General features: G+C 41.1%; 2 protein-coding genes across 6 annotated transcripts in view; one reads left to right on the top strand and one right to left on the bottom strand.

Annotated features, from left to right (window-relative positions):
* The window catches only part of Samuel (SAM-motif ubiquitously expressed punctatedly localized protein), a 70,067-nt gene that overhangs the window by 33,859 nt on the left and 17,756 nt on the right, over nt 1-18,452 (bottom strand). The window lies entirely within an intron of this gene.
* Nucleotides 12,575-14,523, top strand: LOC149091593 (uncharacterized). Its single transcript, XM_089258197.1, has one exon. It carries the CDS (start codon nt 12,856-12,858, stop codon nt 14,521-14,523), a length of 1,668 nt encoding a protein of 555 aa, XP_089114323.1. The 5' UTR covers nt 12,575-12,855.

Below are 18,452 nucleotides of genomic sequence, written 5' to 3'. Positions count from 1 at the left end.
ATAGTTAGGAGAATTTCATTAAATATAATAATATAAATATAAATCTCACAGAAATAGATGCAAACCCCCATATTAGAGCACTTTAGAGAGCAGATCTTAAGGAACTAGAAAGAGATAAAGATGTAAATTATAGAAACTAGTTTTTTCTCTGCAAAATTTATGTGCTAAATCTATTGACTATTCATGGTTGTGGACTGAACTGATCCCACACGAACTTTTGCCTAGTTTTATAGCCTTTCGTGGAATACTCTAATAGGAGTTAAGTTATATAAGTTGATCATACCTGGTACCAAATAAAACCGTACCGATCCACAGAGAAAACTAAAATGTACGTACTTATATATTTATATATTCATATTATACATAACATTATAATATATATAAATTAGCAATAATAATAAAACAAGTTCTAGATCGTAAACTTCTTTTATATTTCGTTAATTTTATTTCTCTTTTCAATTTCTACATAAAAATTCCCGATTTCAATTCGTCTGTCATCGTAAAGATAACGAATTTGTATGATTGCCTTAGTTTTTCTCTTTTCTCTTTTTTTTTTTTGAGTTTTCATTCAAACATCATCATCATCGTCTGATAAATGATACAACATGGAAAATAAACACTTTTTGGGGCGTCTTTTTGTGTTGATTTTGTGGGCGTGTCATCTAGGAAATCAAATATACACTAATGAACTTTTAAATTACTTTCACCGCAACTCGTGTCGCACTTGTCCAAAATCCAAGCAACAACAACAACTACAGCAACAGCAACAAAGGTTGACAAAAGGCCACACCAAATATTATCAGTGAAACGCGTCATACACACACACGCACTTACGATCACACACACGCACACAAACACTCATGCATTTGCTCCACAATCTTTAACACCTTGATGATCTAATAAATGCGACATGATTTACCAAAAATAAAAATTAAGTAAATAAAAATAATAATAGTAATACAAATGCGAGCACAAATGAAAATTAAGAGCAATAACAAAATCAACAAGAATATAATGATGATAATAATAGTAATAATAATATGCAAGTAACAAAATAGGTCTATGCCTTATACGAACTACTTACGCTCGTCTAGCTGGACAAACAGCGTGCGATAAGACCCCAATGAAATAACCCGACAAACACTTGAGATACAAGAAATCACGTAAAGCATAAACCAAAACCAAAATCAACAACAACAACAACAACAGCCACAGCAAATTAATGAAAACTGAGAGCGAAAACAGTCAACAGAAACTGAGAACCCATTTGATGATGCAGTCGCCGCTCGAACCCACACAAAATGTTTATCTACAAAAGCTGGAAATGAAAAACTCATAAACAAAAGCCCCACAAATCGGTGAGCAATAGAGAATGTCTGGAAAGTGCAGTTTCTTAGAGCTAAAATAAAATAGAGGAAATAGTTCTGGACGAAGGAGCTACAGCCTGCATGTATTCTATGTGAATTATTATACTAAAATGCTGCTCAGATAGCAATTGTTGGTTTACTGAAAAACAAAAATACTCGATCACAGACAAAAGTCAGTTAAATCGGATTTAATAAATCTGAAGAAAACTTAGAGCTCAACAATAAAACATTTGGAATTAATGTACAATATATTCTGATTTGACACGCCTCACACTTTACATGACGAGGGTACCAATAAATACTCTAAACTCTAAAACTCTAGTCTGTATATATTAGAATATTGCTCCACTCACATCACTTCATGAGCGAGCAATAAAATTTGTTATGCAGCAACAACAATAACAAAATTAATAATACACTCAATATTAAATGGACTTCCGCTGCAATAATAATGATAATAATAATGCAGAAGCAATGAATTTAAGCATACATTAGAAAAGGTCTATAAAGTAGCTTAATTTGGCCAAGTCTCTGACCAATTAACCCATAAAGAGCTATGGCTTTAGCCGTTACTTGGCAGCTATGCTTACGATAATGTATGTATGCTGTATATACTGTATGTGTGTGTGTGTATGCTTGCCAGATATGCTCACAATTCGCGATAATATTATGTGCTGTGCATAGCGTGCGTCACACATTTAGCTACAGCCATAAACAAACTAATTGCTAGCAGCTAGATACAAGAGCGATAGAAATATATACATACATGCACATATATGCGATATATGGCTATAGGTGTAGTTGGCTTGAGTGATAAAAGAAACCCCCCAAAATGCTGTGCAATTAAAGAGCACAAATGCTCCAAAACATGGGCGCGCGCCAACAAGGAGCAACAGGGGTGAATGCAGCGAGTGGGAGAGGGGGGCGGGGATCGGGGTTTCGGTGTATGTTGCCCATGTGGGCATAGCGCACACGCGAATCGGCAGCCAAGCAGCAACATTAGACATGCAACTTGCCAACGTTGCAACTAGTTGCAGCAGCAACAGCAGCAGCAGCAGCACCAGCAGCAACAGCGAATCTCTCGTTAATTTATGAACCTGAACCTGGGGGCCAAAGACAGCCCAAACAAACAGCCGAAGTAAAAATCAAATTAAAAACCAGAGCAGGCAAGCACGAAAAACAAAAAGAAAAACGTTGCGAATTTCTAAGGAAATTTCACCCCGTATACGTTGGCAGTGGCATGCAACAAGTGCGGAGCTAGGACGGAGGAGGGAGCGGGCGGCGGCTGAATGGTGAATGACCAAGGCGCATTAAGGCAGCCAAGCGGCCAACCAGAGCAGCCAACAACAAGCAAGTGAAGAAACTGAAAAAAAGAAGAAGACAAACTAAAAAAAAAAAAAAAAAAACCTGTGCTAATTATTATTTAGTGCAGTTCGAGCCAGCGAGTGGCACAGCTCAGCTCTAGCCGCAAGAGTTGCAGTTGCGGAGGCTCCTAGAGCCGCTTAGCCCCCGCCACACTGCCCGCTCGCCTAGCTGCCCGCCTCACACACAGCAATCTGCACCAATTTAACCAAATAAGGCGCTTTTAGCGGCCAAATGCATTGCATGCAATGCGCCATGGCTAAATCGCAGAGAGAGAGAGAGAGAGAGAGCGACAGAGAGAGAAATCTGCAAAAGTTGAAAGGCCCCAAAGAGTGGCAGGTGTATGTGTGTGTGTGCGTGTGTGTTGCACCTGTTTTACAGGAATTCAGAATGCAAGCGTCGTCGATAATAAACTTTAATGCTAATAGCAGTTGTACATCATCAGCAATGGACCGAAAAACCCAAACACACACACGCACACACAGACACAGCCCAGCAGGCTCAAAGGGGCGTTCACAATCGCTGAGTGTGTGTGTGTGTGTGTGTGTGAGTCTGCATACTTCTCTCTGCTGCCAAGCTCAAAATCAAATTCCATTAAAGCAATTACAATCACAACAGCCACAACTCTTCCTGAGAATCGCCGAGAACGGCGTGAACTTTTCTTCTCTTACATTTTGTGCAGCGCGTGATTAGAATTTTTGATTAGCCAAGCGTCCGTCAACTTGGACAGTTCCAGTGCCAGTTCCAGTTCTAGTTCCAGTTCCAGTTTGTCCAGCTTTAGGTGTTAATCATTTATGAAATTTGCCGCGATTTGGAAATTTTCAATTTGGCTGACAGTCGCCGTTAGCTCTGCGCTCAACTGTCATCGAGTGGAACAGTTTTCTCGTTTTCTTTTATCAAATATTAATTTGGAGCGCATCAGCGCAACGATCCATGTCCAGTCAGCCAGCTGAAAGCCGATTGCCTGCATTTCGCTCACAGCGGGCGAGCGGGTGTCGAGGGAGTTGAGCAAGAGCGAGCAGTTTCATATTTTGAGTAGTCCATATACAGAGAGTGCCTTCTGATGAGTTAGGAATCAAATATGGAAAGTCTCTGAAGGCTTGGAAATTCGAGATAAACAAAAATCCAATTCTATAAAAAATCTTCTCTATAAGCTATATAAGAAATGTATTAATTATTTTCACAAGATAAGAAAAATAAAGTTCATTTTATAGAAAAATAGCTATTATTTATTTTATAATAACTTTCAACTGTAGAAAAATGGACTAGATGTTAGATATATTTATCCTGAAGTTAAAAAGTACTCTATTTGGCTGATTGAAACGTGCCAACAACTCGATAAACTGCACAAAATAAATAACATTTGGATAAGCGAATAAGACAACGTGTGAGAGAGAGGGGAAGAGAGAGAGAGAGAGAGAGAGAGAGAGAGAGAGAGCGAAAAACAATTTGCCAATTGTCGCAGACGAAGCTGAAAAGCTTAGTCAATGCTAGCTGAAAAAAGGCAAACCAGCTGCAATCGAACTGGTGGAGAGCCATGGGGCAGGAGTAGCAGGAGGAGGCAGAGGGCAGAGAGGCAGAGGCCGGTAGGCTGTGGCAAGAGTCGGCTGCACAGCTTGGTGTCTTGCGCCTGCGGCTTGTGGCGTAAAAAATCAAGTGCAGATTAATTAAATTCGATAATTAAATGAACGCAGTGCGCAGATCGTGTTGCACAGTTGCACAGTTGCTCAGCTGCACGGGCAACTGTTGCGAGTTGGAAAGCATTTGGCAGCTTGGCTGCACAACAAGGCTGCCACGTCTGGGGGCAACGTCGGCGCCTAATGCATTTCTGTGATTTGGGCGCAGCGAATTAATGCGCAGCGCTCTATAAATTTGTCAGCAATTAAATGAGGCAGGTGCCCCGCTACCTGCCGCCGCCTTTCACATGCCCCCTGTCGACTGCTGGCCGCGTGCCACATATATCAGCGGCCATAAAAGCCACAAACTCTGAACTTTATAGACTGTCTCTGTGGCATTGGCATTTGGTTGCCTGCCAAACACTTTGATTGATATTTGGGCGATAAAGCAGCAAATGCCGTTGCATGCCACTGTAAGCTGCAGCCCGAATCAGGTTGAACTCCACTCGCCGCGCTGCGTTCTGCTGCACATAAATTGCGAGCCGAGCTCAGCTCTTGCGCTTCTTGCGGCCTGATGCCACGAATTTATGGCAGCAGCGAATGTGGCAGCAACATACACATATATTTTATGCCCCTTCTCCTTCTCCTGCTTCCTCTTCGTGTCTCTCGTTTTTGGGCGTGTGCTCTGTCCTGTTAACAACATTTGAGTGAATAATAGCAAAAGGCCTGCCGAATCTCTCTGTTCGTGCAACAGTTGCAGGCATTCATATATCACGCCAAGTAGCTCAGCTCGCCTCAATCAGACACCGAGTGCATATAACTATTGGTACTGTTAGCCGACGCTTTCATTCAAGAGCTTTTCAATCAACTTTGATGGAGGAACGAGGATCAGCGGATCAATGGGAAGGACGTCAGTAAGAATACATTAGTCTTTTAAAATATAAAATCTACCTTGTCATATAGCCAAGATCCCTATCGCAGGACCAGCCAGTGCGTATACGTGTTATACAAAAACCATAGCTAAACATGGAACTCTGGAAATTATTTATATATACGTATATATATGGTGCTCTAAACCAGCCTATGGAACATTTTGCAATTATAAATAACCCAAAGGTTCTTTGATAACTTCCTATAGCACACACATCGGACTTGCATGTGTGTATCAAAAGGTGGCCCACATATAGACAGAGAAGTCATATATAAGTCATACATGTATAATATACAGACCCGTTGCTGTTGCTGTTGTTGCTGTTGCTGCTGCCTTGTATTCAACAAGTTCAAGCAGTTCAGAACCTTTGCACGCGAACTTATCGCCGCTGCGGCGGCGGCACAGGCACTCGACAGCATTGTCTGGTTAGAGTGGACCCAAAAAAACAAAAGCATATACACTGAAACTGATAATACAGCGAACTGCCTGTATGAGTGTGCCTGGGAATAGTGAAACAAATGTAGCATTCAGGGAACTGCCAACACGCGATCTTATGGATAGTTATCGACAAATTCCAAGAAACTTTGGTTTCAATAAAAATGCAGCATTTGGCATCAATTGGCATAATCAACTAACATATTAGTATATGTATTGAATATAAATTGAAATAAAAATATTACGATAAAAGAATTTTATTGATAATTAACCATATTAATCACAAAATAAAAGGATATTCAAAAAAATTCAATATAATCCATTAGACATGGATCGATATATATTGTATCGGGCTATCGATTCACAATAAATTTTATTATTGATTAGTATTGTTAATTTTCTTTCATATACACATTTTTTTTAAAGCTTTTTTCTAATGTTTCATTAAATTTTTCAATACAATGTATAATGTAAATATTTTAAGTGCTTTGCGGCTGTAATGTCCCAGTTGGATACGTGTGTGTGTGTGACCCCATGTGTATGTCGATGTACAACTGTGCTGCCAGTTCCTATTCAGTATTTTGATTGTTTCGTAAAGTATTTATAATCAAACAATAGCAACAACAACAACAACAACAGCAGCAACGACAATCAACAAACGAGCCAGCGATGTCGCGCCTGATTATATAAAATAAATATCTTTGACTTGAACTTTTGCTGTGTTGACTGTTCCCATTTTGCCTGCGCACACACACATACATACGTACATATACCTAAATATGTATGTGTGTGTGTGTATGTATGTACATATTTCAAAAACCGAGCAAAAAGTCAAGCAGCAAAGCGGTCGCCGCGTACAAAATTCAACAGCAGCAGCAGCAGCAGCAAATAACAGCAACAGCAGCAACAACAACACCAACAACAATAAACGGGCTACACATGTACAGTACACAGATCAGCCAGCAGCAACAACAACAAAAATATACACAAACGTCAAAAAAGTCAACTGCGCCGCTGCCATTTGATAAGAGGCCACAAGTGTAAATATAGACGACGACACCAAAAACAACAAAAACAACAGCAATAGCAAGCAGCAGCAGCAGTCGCAGCAGCAGCGACGCCAACGTCCACACGACCGTTGACTGGCCGAGTCAAACGAGGCGGCGTTCGTTCGGTTCTGTGCCATGCAGGCGTGCATGTGTGTGTGAGCGTGTGCGTCAAAGAGAGCGAGAGAGCATCGAAGAGAGCGAGCCGTCGTGCTAGGCATCGCCGCAGCGCGCTCTTGCGGCCTTTGATGGGCCACACGACGTATGCGCAATGCGCTTTCGTTCGCACTTCGCTTCGTTTGCATTCGCATTGATTGATACGAGCGAGAGAGCTCGCCCATTTACAGTTGATTTTTTGCTCATTTTTTATTGCATTTACTTTAGCTTTTGTGCAGTTCAGCAGAGTTCATTTATACGTTTTTTTTTTTTTTTTTGGCATATGTGTAAATGGGTGCGGGTGCAATTGTATGTGAGTGTGTGTGTGTGTGGGATAGCTACGTGTCACAATGCGGGATAAATTGAACGCAAAAAAGCTCTAAAGTTCCTTTGGCGCATGCGAGCTTCAGTTGGGAAGTGGGTCAACTATGGCATGACTCTCTCTCTCTCTCTCTCTCTCTCTCTCTCTCTCTCTCTCTCTCTCTCTCTCTCTCTCTCTCTCTCTATTAAGTATCGCTTAGAAATCTATAATCTAAAATGTAGAATGTCAAGCCACGACTTGACTATTAAATATTGTTTACTCACTCAAAGTTTCTCATTATAGAAATGATGAATTATTATGCAGTCTAGAACTGTTCGCAAGATAACGAAATTTTAGCAACTAGATTTATGTCTCTCTAACAAATGTATACAACTTCAGAGATTGATCTATAGCCATGCTTTATCGAGTTTGTGAAGATTTTTAATACCATTTTATACAATATATAGTATTAAGTAAAGCATTCCTTGTATTCACAAATAGTTAACTATGATAATATTAGAGCATACCAATATCAAATTGAAACCAAGTCCTACGAGACTCAACTATATTCATAGATTAGAATTAAAACTTCAAAAGCAATAAAAGTACTGCAATAGTTACAATTGCTTTAAGATACTTTCATTGCTATATTAATGATGTGTATATGTATATATAACGTATATATCGCAATGCAAGCCAGGCAATCAGTCACTGCATTATTTTTGCATAGCCCCAACGTCCGTATATGGATGATTCAAGCAGTTTTAAATTTAGCTCTGGACAAAATAGCGAATCGCATTACACATAATTTCCACGCAAGTGACAAAAGATAAACGCCGTAATTTATGCAACATAAATGGCCATAATGATGCATGCAACAACAACAACAACAATAACAATAAAGACGGCCTTCCACCACGTCGCAACAATGCGTTTAAATGACGCGCACCGCGAACATTTTAGCGGCTTTCGATATTTGCATAATAACAGACGCACGACAGCAACAACTGCAACAACAACAACAACAACAATGCAAATAACTCCTTTGCCCAATCGAAGCAATTCAATTGCAATTGCAAAAGGAAAAGTAAATGGAAAGAAACAAAAGAATCGCAAATATTTGCGTGGGTGAATTATAAGACAAAAAGTGGGCGGAATAGTGGTATAGGGGAGGGCGTGACCCAGGCAGCTGCGAACATAAATTGTTTCTGGCAATGGCTCAAACGGCGCTCCAATGACAGATTGACAAATTGACCAATTGGCAAGGCGAGGGAGAGAGATGCAGATAGAGAGAGATAGAATGAGGGAGGAAGGGAGAGGCAACGGCAGAGGCAGGCGCTTTGCTGCTTGTGACAAATTTATGACAGACTTTTGTCCTCCTGCCAGCAGGCAAACAATAATGAGCTTAACAACGACGACAATAATGACATTGATAATGATCATTGGCCTGGGCACGCGAAGACGCGCCAATGTTTTATGTGCCTTTGAGCCAAGCCAATAATTTGCCAACAATTTTCCAAAAGAAGCAGACGAAAGTAGGCGGAACTGCCAGGCCGGCTAGCTGATGATGATCACAATGATCATCGTGATGATGATAATGTGGATGGTGATACTGTTGCCGATGACGATATGCAATCATAATGATGATAATTTGCATTTTAAATGCGCGACAATGCGGCACGTGAAGTCGGCACAAAAAATGAAGAAGAAAAGTGCAAAAATATCAATAAAAGCACAGCCTGTGACAGACAAGTAAATACCCTAGAATTAGACTGCGCTGAGTAGAACATGTAGTTCATAGACGTAAAATCACTCCATCTGTAACTCTAATATCTCCAGAAAACTGCTCAAAGATCTTTGCTGTCCACATTCACCTCTGCCACTCTGCCACAATTTTACCCAGAGGTGCATCATACCCCACTCGAAATAGACTCCCACGATCACAGGGTACAAGTCGAAGACGATGGCATCTTTTGGCCATTTGAATACCGCAGCGAAGAGTCGACGAAACGTGGCACTCGATCGGCACTGACGGCCAGCTCTTGTTGCTGGTTGCTTGCAGCATGTTGCATGTGGCATAAAGTACTGCTGCCCCGGCTCGAGGCGCAGCTTGAGCTGCTTGAGCCGAGTGGCAGGAGTCGCCTTATTTGGCCGTGGCCCAAAAGATTGTCTTGCTGCCAGCTCAAACGCTCAGCCATACAAATTTGTCACACGAAATTGGTGTTTGTGACAAATCGCACAGAGAAAGAGCGAGAAAGAGCGATAGAAAGAGAGAGAGACAGAGCTTATGCGGTGACAAGTGATTGAACTATTATACGCTGCATATAAGGAATGCCTGGGTATAATGAATGCCTTCGGCCCAGCTCATATGCATTTTCGTACAGTTAGTTTTGATAGTCACAAAAATGCATTTGGCAATACATAATTTGAGGCTAGAATTGACTTTGAATTGCCCACGAACCGAGTGATTGACAGACAGCCATTGAAAGTGCGTGAGAAATGAAAATGGAAGCCACAGCGGAACAGGTGAAGGATGATTCCCAGTTCCTATTTGGGCAGCTGTTTAAGGGAAGTACAAGATCTGAAAAAACAATATTCCGTGTGAAAGTATTTAAGAAATTCATATAGAGATAAGAAGTTTACGCAATGCGCGAAAGTAATGAGAAATAAGGTCTTTTTCTCTAAGTTTGTGACTTTATTTTCTTTTCAATATCTGATGTCATAATAAACTAAAATCGAACGATCCAAGAAAACTATTATCTATATTCTCTCTATATATTATTTTTTGACACAATGAACTGTAATTACATCTGTAATATTTCTCCCTCTGTCCTTATGAGATGAGACTCAAAGTGAAGATCATAAACAATCTGACAAATCTATATTACGTATATACATATTATATGTATATATTATAAGCAAAAACATTCACAAATTTCACTAGATAAATAAGATGATGAGATGAGAGGCCATATCTACTCACTATAATGTATATAACTGCATTATGGAGGCTCCAGGCAAGATAATAGAATTCAAATGAACTTTAAAGATCAGATTTGCCTTGTTCTTCTCTGAACAGATCCGAAACTTATCTCTGAGCAGATAAGCTAAAAGACAATTTGCAGCTCGCTTACGCTTAATTTCAACTCATTTCGGAACAGGATTGCACAGTCCACAAGATATCCAAGCTAATTGAGACATCGTCTGCTAAGGGGAGGGCAGGGGCGATGTGAGTCGAGCTAAGTAGACATAAAAAATAAAGAAAAATAATAATACTCGCCCAGCTAGTAAAAGGCAAAGTGTAAATAGCGCCAGAGGAAGTCGGAGATTGCTCCAACTCGACTCCGACTCCGACTCCGACTCGAGCTCCAACTGCAGCTTGAGAAATCACTTTGGATAGCTGAGATCTGCAAACATCCGAGAGATTCGCAAGTGTAGAATCTTCAGCCTCCAGTCTCAGACATAAAAATCAGCAACAATTTAATAGCAATTTTACAGCGTGTGCGCTCCAAAGACTTTCAACAGCTCCATCCGCAGCTCCCCACTGTCAGCTGATAATGAAGATTAGATGTTGTTGTGAGCCTCTGTTAGTTCTTGTCTTCTATCTCTCACACTCTGCCTTCTCTCTCTCTTTCTTTTTAGATAGATATACTCTAGCTAGAGGTATAATTGATTATGTATAGAATATGTAACAATCCACTTCTCTTATTCTTTCTTTCTATCTCTGTCTATCTCTTTCTCTTTCCCATCAATCTGCTTCAATGATTTATTTTCAAAGATGTCAAACGTTCTCCCAATTCGATTCTAGGGTATCTGCGCTTCGGCACACTCTGCTCACATTTGCTGAGGCATCTTTGTGGCTTTTCGCTTTTCGTTGGCCATTTGCAGGACTCGCACAGGAAGTGGGGAGCTGCGTTTAATGGCAGCTGCAACTGGCTAATCTCTCTCGCACAGCGCTTAAAGAAGTTGTCAAAGCGCCTGCTCTCTGGGGCGCAGAGGGGCGAGGTCAAGGCAGGGGTACGTCGGGTCGTTAAAGTCGTCGAGGCAAATGAAAAGTTCATTAGACGAGTCGTAAAAAGAGAGAGATAGAGAGAGAGGGAGACGGGGAGAGAGGGAGAGTAGAGGAGAGGAGCACTGCCAACTCGCCAAATGCCATTCGACGTGTCAGAAATTCAATTTGTAATTGTGGCCAACGTTCGAGGGAAAAAACGAAAGAAATTTGTAAAGTATATAAAATAAAATAAAAGCCCATCTAAAAGCAACTGTCATACGAACGTTGACCTCTCTCTCTCTCTCTCACTCTCTGTCTCTCCATCTCGTTGGACTTTTCGGGGGGGCGGTGGTGGAGGGGGTGTGGCTGGCAGCTTGGGCGTGCGTACGTGATCGAATAATGAATAACATTCAAATTGAATGATCAAACACGACCAAACGAATGAACACAGACGGACGGCTACGAGACTCGTTGTTTCTCCTTCTTCTTCTTCTTCTTGTTTTTTCGGGTGTCATAAAAGCGAGGCCAACAGCAGCAGCAGTGGAAGAAGAAGAAGAAGAAGCAGTACAAACAAAACTGAGCTGGCCAAAAGCAGCTGAAGCCGCAGTTCGTTTGGTGCTAAGCCTATTTGGGGCCACTCGGTCCCACCTCTGGGGGTCATGCGCAAATACACTTGAAGAAATAAATCTAACAATATCAACATAGCAATATAGCTGTGTGTTTTATCAATATATTTACTTTAAGGCAAAGTAAAAAAAAAATTAAGAAAAACTAAGATTTATTTTATTTAGATAAACAATAATACATATGTGTTATAGATCAAACATAGATGTTATATTGCATATCATAATATGTTATATACATACATAACATTACTTGGGGAAACCCCATCTGAAAAGTGCCAAGCTGAAGTTCTCTCAGTCTCTTTCTCTGTCACTCTCCCTCTCTTTCGCTAAAACACACACTCTCTCTGTTCAGGCATGAACATATGAATATACGATGATCGTATACATGCCTCCGACGCACTCAGCGACTAGCAGGTAGTGCGCTGTGATAGCGATAAGGGCCACATGTACGGACTGCATAAATATACAAATGAAGACCAACCCTTGCAACCCCAGAGTCAGATTACGAAGGAGACGAGCGCTGAGCCTTACAAACTCAGCGATAGGATAAGAATAGCTAATAGACCAACGCGGAGTCTTACACACTCAGCGATAAGATAAGAATATGTAATAGCCCAATGCTGAGCCTTACACACTCAGCAATAGATACATTAGATTTAAGGGTTGAAATTATACATGAGTCTGGGTATATAAACCCAGGCTCAGAAGAATAAAGATCAATACGAAACTAAACACCATCTTAGTCAAGTGTATTCGTTCACGGTCCTTCGAGCCGGAGGAAGTATTTTTAATACTTCAATGCAGTCCACAAGGAAAAGTGTTTGTGTTTAGTACAAAGTGAAGTGCTAAATAATAGTAGATTTGTGCATTGGCTTACCAACCCAAGCTGTGAGTCGAGGCACAGCAAGATCAACCTAGTGATCAAAACAAAAAAACCTCCAACGGGAAAAGCCAATGGATCTACAATAAACACACAACTGTGTCGTCAACCATCAATATTTAACAAGAAATATTTGATGGCATAATGGCAGAATTCAGGACCAAAGTTGCCGATCACGCCATAGACACAGGCCAACTTCATAGCTGGGCAACGATACCGGAAACATCAACGCAAGAGATGTTTTTATTCGGTTGGTCGAGCCCAATGGTGAAGTTGCTTAACCTTTTGGGCATAAGAGTTCAAAGAGTATGGCTGCACATTGAAGAAGTGCAGGCCAAAATTGAGCTCAGCAACCAGGAGGATGCTCTAGACAGCAAAGAAACGCTAGAGTTCCTCTGGAATAAAGTCCAGTCAACGCTTACCGATTTGGAGGATAAATATGACAAGCGTGTCCATGAAATCGATGGCATAGACGCACTGGAAGTCAAAGTGTACACAGTGTCTAAAAGGCTGGAAAGAAAAATAAGTGCACTGCAAAACATAAAAGAAGACACTCCAAAGCGACAGAGACCAACACTTCCTTACTTTAATGGAAGTCCTAAGGCGTGGCCGACGTTCTTCGAGCAGTTCACCAAAATAATCCACAACAGAAAGGATATCAGCGACAAAACGAAACTGCGATACTTGCAAATGTATGTCAAAGGAGAAGATGTACAAATGATAAGCAATTTCGCAATGGGAAAAGGTAACTACAAGTTAGCGTGGGACTGTTTATGCAGACGCTACAAACGTTATTTGCCAGTGGACAAGGAACTGCTGAAGAATGATGATGAAGGCAGTATCCGAAATTACGTGAGCACCTCCGATAACAGTGACGAGGTCACCGCTGATGAGATGCTAACATCTCAGGCAGCTTTGGATGCAATTGTGTTCAAAAAGTGGGATTTCAACCCGCCGGCAAGCCCCCACATGGGAAGATATATAACTGAATCTACAGAACAAGAAAATAAACTTCAAGTAGTAACAACAAAAACAAAGCAGGGTGAAGACAAGAGATCAATAAAGAAGATCTGGGCTCCACCAACTCCGACATTGGATTCGGAGGGCATAGAAGATGAGGACAAGAATGGAATTTCTGCCACAACTTCGACATCGACGTTGAGTATCGCTGAAGATACATCAACAGATATCCAATTGGAAGTTCGACCAATGGATGATATTTCCACAGTTGGCAGCACGACGGAAGAGCAAACTTCTGCGGAGACTGCAACAGCGGCTGGATGTGCAGCTGAAGAGAACAGCGACAATACCGACTCAAACTCTCCAGTGATGACCACAGCAGCGCTACCAACTATGGAGATTAAAACTGCAAGTACAATTACATCGGAAAGGGATTCAATTGGAAGTAGCAGCAACATTTTAAAGGAAACAACCATAATTACTACAAGCGAATCAATATCTGTTCTAAAGCATCAGGATCAAACGAAGGATATCTACCATTTGGAGGCTTTGGCTTCGGCAACAATGAAACGATTGACAACTTCCTCAACAGATGCACTCAGCTATACTAATGCAACAAATGATGACACCCAAAAACCGCGGAAGTTCTTCAAAGAGGCTCGACTTCACTTGGCATGGGAGCCGCCACCTAAGCAAAAGTCCAAGGTACTGGTGGCACACTCGGTTTATCTGGATGTCACACTCTCTGGGCCCCGCAGAATGTTCAGGCACGAACATAAGGATTGGATTGATGATCATTTCGTCAAGAATATTAACAATTATCAAATTTGTATTTGTCCTGTATATTATTAAGATTTCCACAGACAGCAATTCCGGAAGTTACACACTTGGCCCCCCGCAGAATGTTCAGGCATGAACATATGAATATACGATGATCGTATACATGCCTCCGACGCACTCAGCGACTAGCAGGTAGTGCGCTGTGATAGCGATAAGGGCCACATGTACGGACTGCATAAATATACAAATGAAGACCAACCCTTGCAACCCCAGAGTCAGATTACGAAGGAGACGAGCGCTGAGCCTTACAAACTCAGCGATAGGATAAGAATAGCTAATAGACCAACGCGGAGTCTTACACACTCAGCGATAAGATAAGAATATGTAATAGCCCAATGCTGAGCCTTACACACTCAGCAATAGATACATTAGATTTAAGGGTTGAAATTATACATGAGTCTGGGTATATAAACCCAGGCTCAGAAGAATAAAGATCAATACGAAACTAAACACCATCATAGTCAAGTGTATTCGTTCACTCTCTCTCTCTCTCTCGCTCTTTCTCTTTTATATCAGTTCAATAACGTTGCGATTTTTTAAATTTAATTTTTTACAACTTACTTTCCTTGTTTTTCTTTTATTGACACCAGATTGTTTGCTCGTTTTTTTCCTCCTTTTTTGTTGTTGTCATTTATTTGCTGCAAATTTTTGATTGTTGTCATTTTGGGGTCGTTAAATAAAGCCTCACCTCAGCAGGTTGTTTGAGTAGACGGGCACCCAGAGCTACCTGCTCGCCTGCGGCTAACCCAAGCATTTGCCTCAGTACACTGCGCGAAATGCTAATAGGATTTGGCAATATTTCAAAAAGCTTTACATTGGGTAGGCACACACACACACACACACATGCGTATATACATATGTAGAGAAGAAGAAGAGTTCACATATTTTATGCATAACTCGCGACTTCTCTGTAGCTATCTCACTCTCTCATTCTGTAAATGCCTCTCTGCTTACATACATCTTTCTCTCTCGCTCTCCCTCTTCTTCTGTATCATTTGTATCTCTTTGCGCTTTGCCAATTCTCATCAATAATTTTGCTCACGTTTCGACATTTTGTCAATATCTGCGCCAATGATCGTTGCCTCTGCTCCCTCTCTCTCTCTCTCGCTCGTTCGCTCTCTCTCTCCCTCACGGCTTGTCGCCCACCTTAAACATCAGTCAAAGTTCCCCGTCTCCCACACATGTCTCTTGCTCACGCTTTGTGCAATGATTCTTTTTTAATTGAATTCTAAAAACGTTGTCAATTCTTCGTTGTTGTTGTTGTTGTTGGGCCGCTATGCGTTGGTATCTGAATAAGGCATAAGGCATATAACGATTATATAGGGTATAAGGTATGCCCATCAAATTGAACTCGACGTGAGAGGGAGAGAGAGAGAGAGAGAGACAGAGGGAGAGAGGTGAGTGCGATAGAGGGCGAAGTCAACCTTGTGGTATGTGGCGTTAACTTCAGTTAAGTTGTTGTTGTTGCTGTTGTTGTATATAAAAGACCAAAGCTTGATGGACAAGAAACACTTAGGCATTGCTGTTGTGGTTGTTGTTGTTCTTGTTGTTGCTTTTATTGAGCGTTTTTTCGCGCGCTCTTGGACTTGACAATTACACGGCTATATAAATACACAGATATATGTGCATATATATATATACCTATTTTTTTTCAATGACGTTCGTTGAATTTGTTACAGTCATGGTTAACATACACACACACACTTACACTCACATCATACAAATTACTTTACACCCGCCTTGTTTTATGTTTATAATTATATTACTTTTTTTTATTATGCTCGAACGGCAGCAGTTCAAGTTCAATTGTTAATGTAAAAAGCTTTACAAACGCAACCACAGTAGCACGCACACACACACACACATAATTTACGTTTTTGAAAATTTGTTGAAATCTTCAGTTATTCTAGTAAAACCTTTAAAAAAAGGCTAAATAGGGTAGCCAAAAACAGCCAAAAATGTTTAAAAAAATTGAGCATAAAATCCCGCTAAAAAAATACAATGCTGAGTTTGATTTATTTGATTGTTTTCTATTACATTACTTTACTATTGGCTACATCTACAAAAAAAAAACAAGATCAAATTCGAGAACCGTTAAAACAAGAAAAAGAAAAGCATCTGAAGCACCTCGTCAAGTGCTTGTAGAAGTCACCTTTTGCAGAGTCGAAGCATTAATTAATGTCAATTATTAGTTTAATTGAGCACACGTCGAAAGGTCATTGAAATGCATGAACTCTTGACTCTCAAGCAAAACGGCGGCAAATGTTAAAAGTAGCAAAAGTGAATTGAACTTTGTCTCGAAACCAAATAGAATACAGCAGATCAGATTAATTAAACAAGTAAGAAGACTCTAGTCGAGACTGCTCGACTAGGAGATACCCTGAACCCTCCAAACTGATATTTTTATCATTCTACACTTCTTTTATGCACGCACACATACATACACATGCATCCACCCTCACGCGCCCGCGCTCTGCTAACTTCGCAGTAAGCAGCGACTGCGCTTGGGCTGCGCTGCAATAGTATGAGAATTTACTTGGTGAATAACTTCTCTTGTAAAAATACGATCTTAATGAAATTTTCAGGACGTAGTTATATGTATATAATGTGTGTGCATTCCAAAGCACAAGTCTCTAGTACTTGAAATACGTTTTTTGCAAATTGGGGGCGGAGGGGGCGTGGTATCAAAAATCTGTTGATTACAAAATGTTTGTATTCATCATATATATATACACAGTAAATCTGAAGTCTTTATGTCTAATAGTATTCCAATGAGGCTCAAAAAACAAAATCAATTTTTCGATTATTCTCGATAAAAAAGTTATCGGATGAGTTATCGAAAAAATAAAGCAAACTCGTACTGCGTATGGTATACACGAGTATGCACAAAAAATTTCAGCTCTCTAGCTCTTATATCTTCTGAGATCTCGGCGTTCATACGGACGGACGGACGGACGGACGGACGGACGGACGGACGGACGGACGGACGGACGGACGGACGGACGGACGGACAGACGGACAGGGCTATATCGACTCAGCTCATCGTGCTGATCAAGAATATATATACTTTGTGGGGTCTGCGATGATTCCTTCTGCCTGTTACATACTTTTACACAAAAACATTATACCCTGATTTCCCATTTTCAATGGGTTCAGGGTATAAAAAGCCAATGTTAAATACATATAAGGAAAGATTTCATCAAAGTCATCGCTAAAAACGTTAGGGAATATGACAAATTAAAGCTGAGCTGTTCCACATCTCATTTAGGGCCGCTTGCGCATCTCTAACAGCATCAAACATTCTGAAACTTTTCTCTCTTAAATTTCGAAGAGCACGCTGCTTTGTGGCATCTAGGACACGAATCGATTTTGACTTAAGAGCTTTCTAAAGTTTGTTCAGCGCAAGCTTTCGTTACCGTTGTCGTTGTCATCGCCAACGCCGTTGCCGTTGTTGTTGCGCGTGCGCAATTGTCAGGCATGACCCTAATGATGGATAAGTCAACGACAGCTGCGCTATGAAGACAGATGCTGCTAAACCTTTGACAAAATAAATGGTGAAAAGAGCGAACGCCCAGGAATGCCAAAACAAACAATAAACATAACTCAAGACGCGCTGCTAAACAAGAGTCAACGTCGCCGTCGCCGTCGCCGTCACCGTCAAAGTCGTAGTCGATGCTGCCACCATTATTGATGTGACTGATGAATAAACGTCGCGACGTCCACTCCCAAAAACCAAGCTGAGCTGCGAGCAGCGCAAATGGCGCGGGCGTCGACGCTGCTGGGTGACAATAATACTCAAGAGAGCTGAGGCCATAACAAAAGCAACGCAAAGCCAGGAACAGAAAACCAAAGCAAAGCAAAAGGCGCACAGGCAATCGTAATGTAGGCGACGCGTCGCAGCCAACGTCGCTGTTTGCGTTGGCTGTGACCGCGACGCGTAT

The sequence above is a fragment of the Drosophila navojoa genome, chromosome 3 (genome assembly GCF_054131105.1).
Source record: "Drosophila navojoa isolate 15081-1374.11 chromosome 3, UAZ_NAV_1.0, whole genome shotgun sequence".
NCBI lineage: Eukaryota > Metazoa > Arthropoda > Insecta > Diptera > Drosophilidae > Drosophila > Drosophila navojoa.
This window is presented reverse-complemented; position numbering and strand designations above follow the sequence as displayed.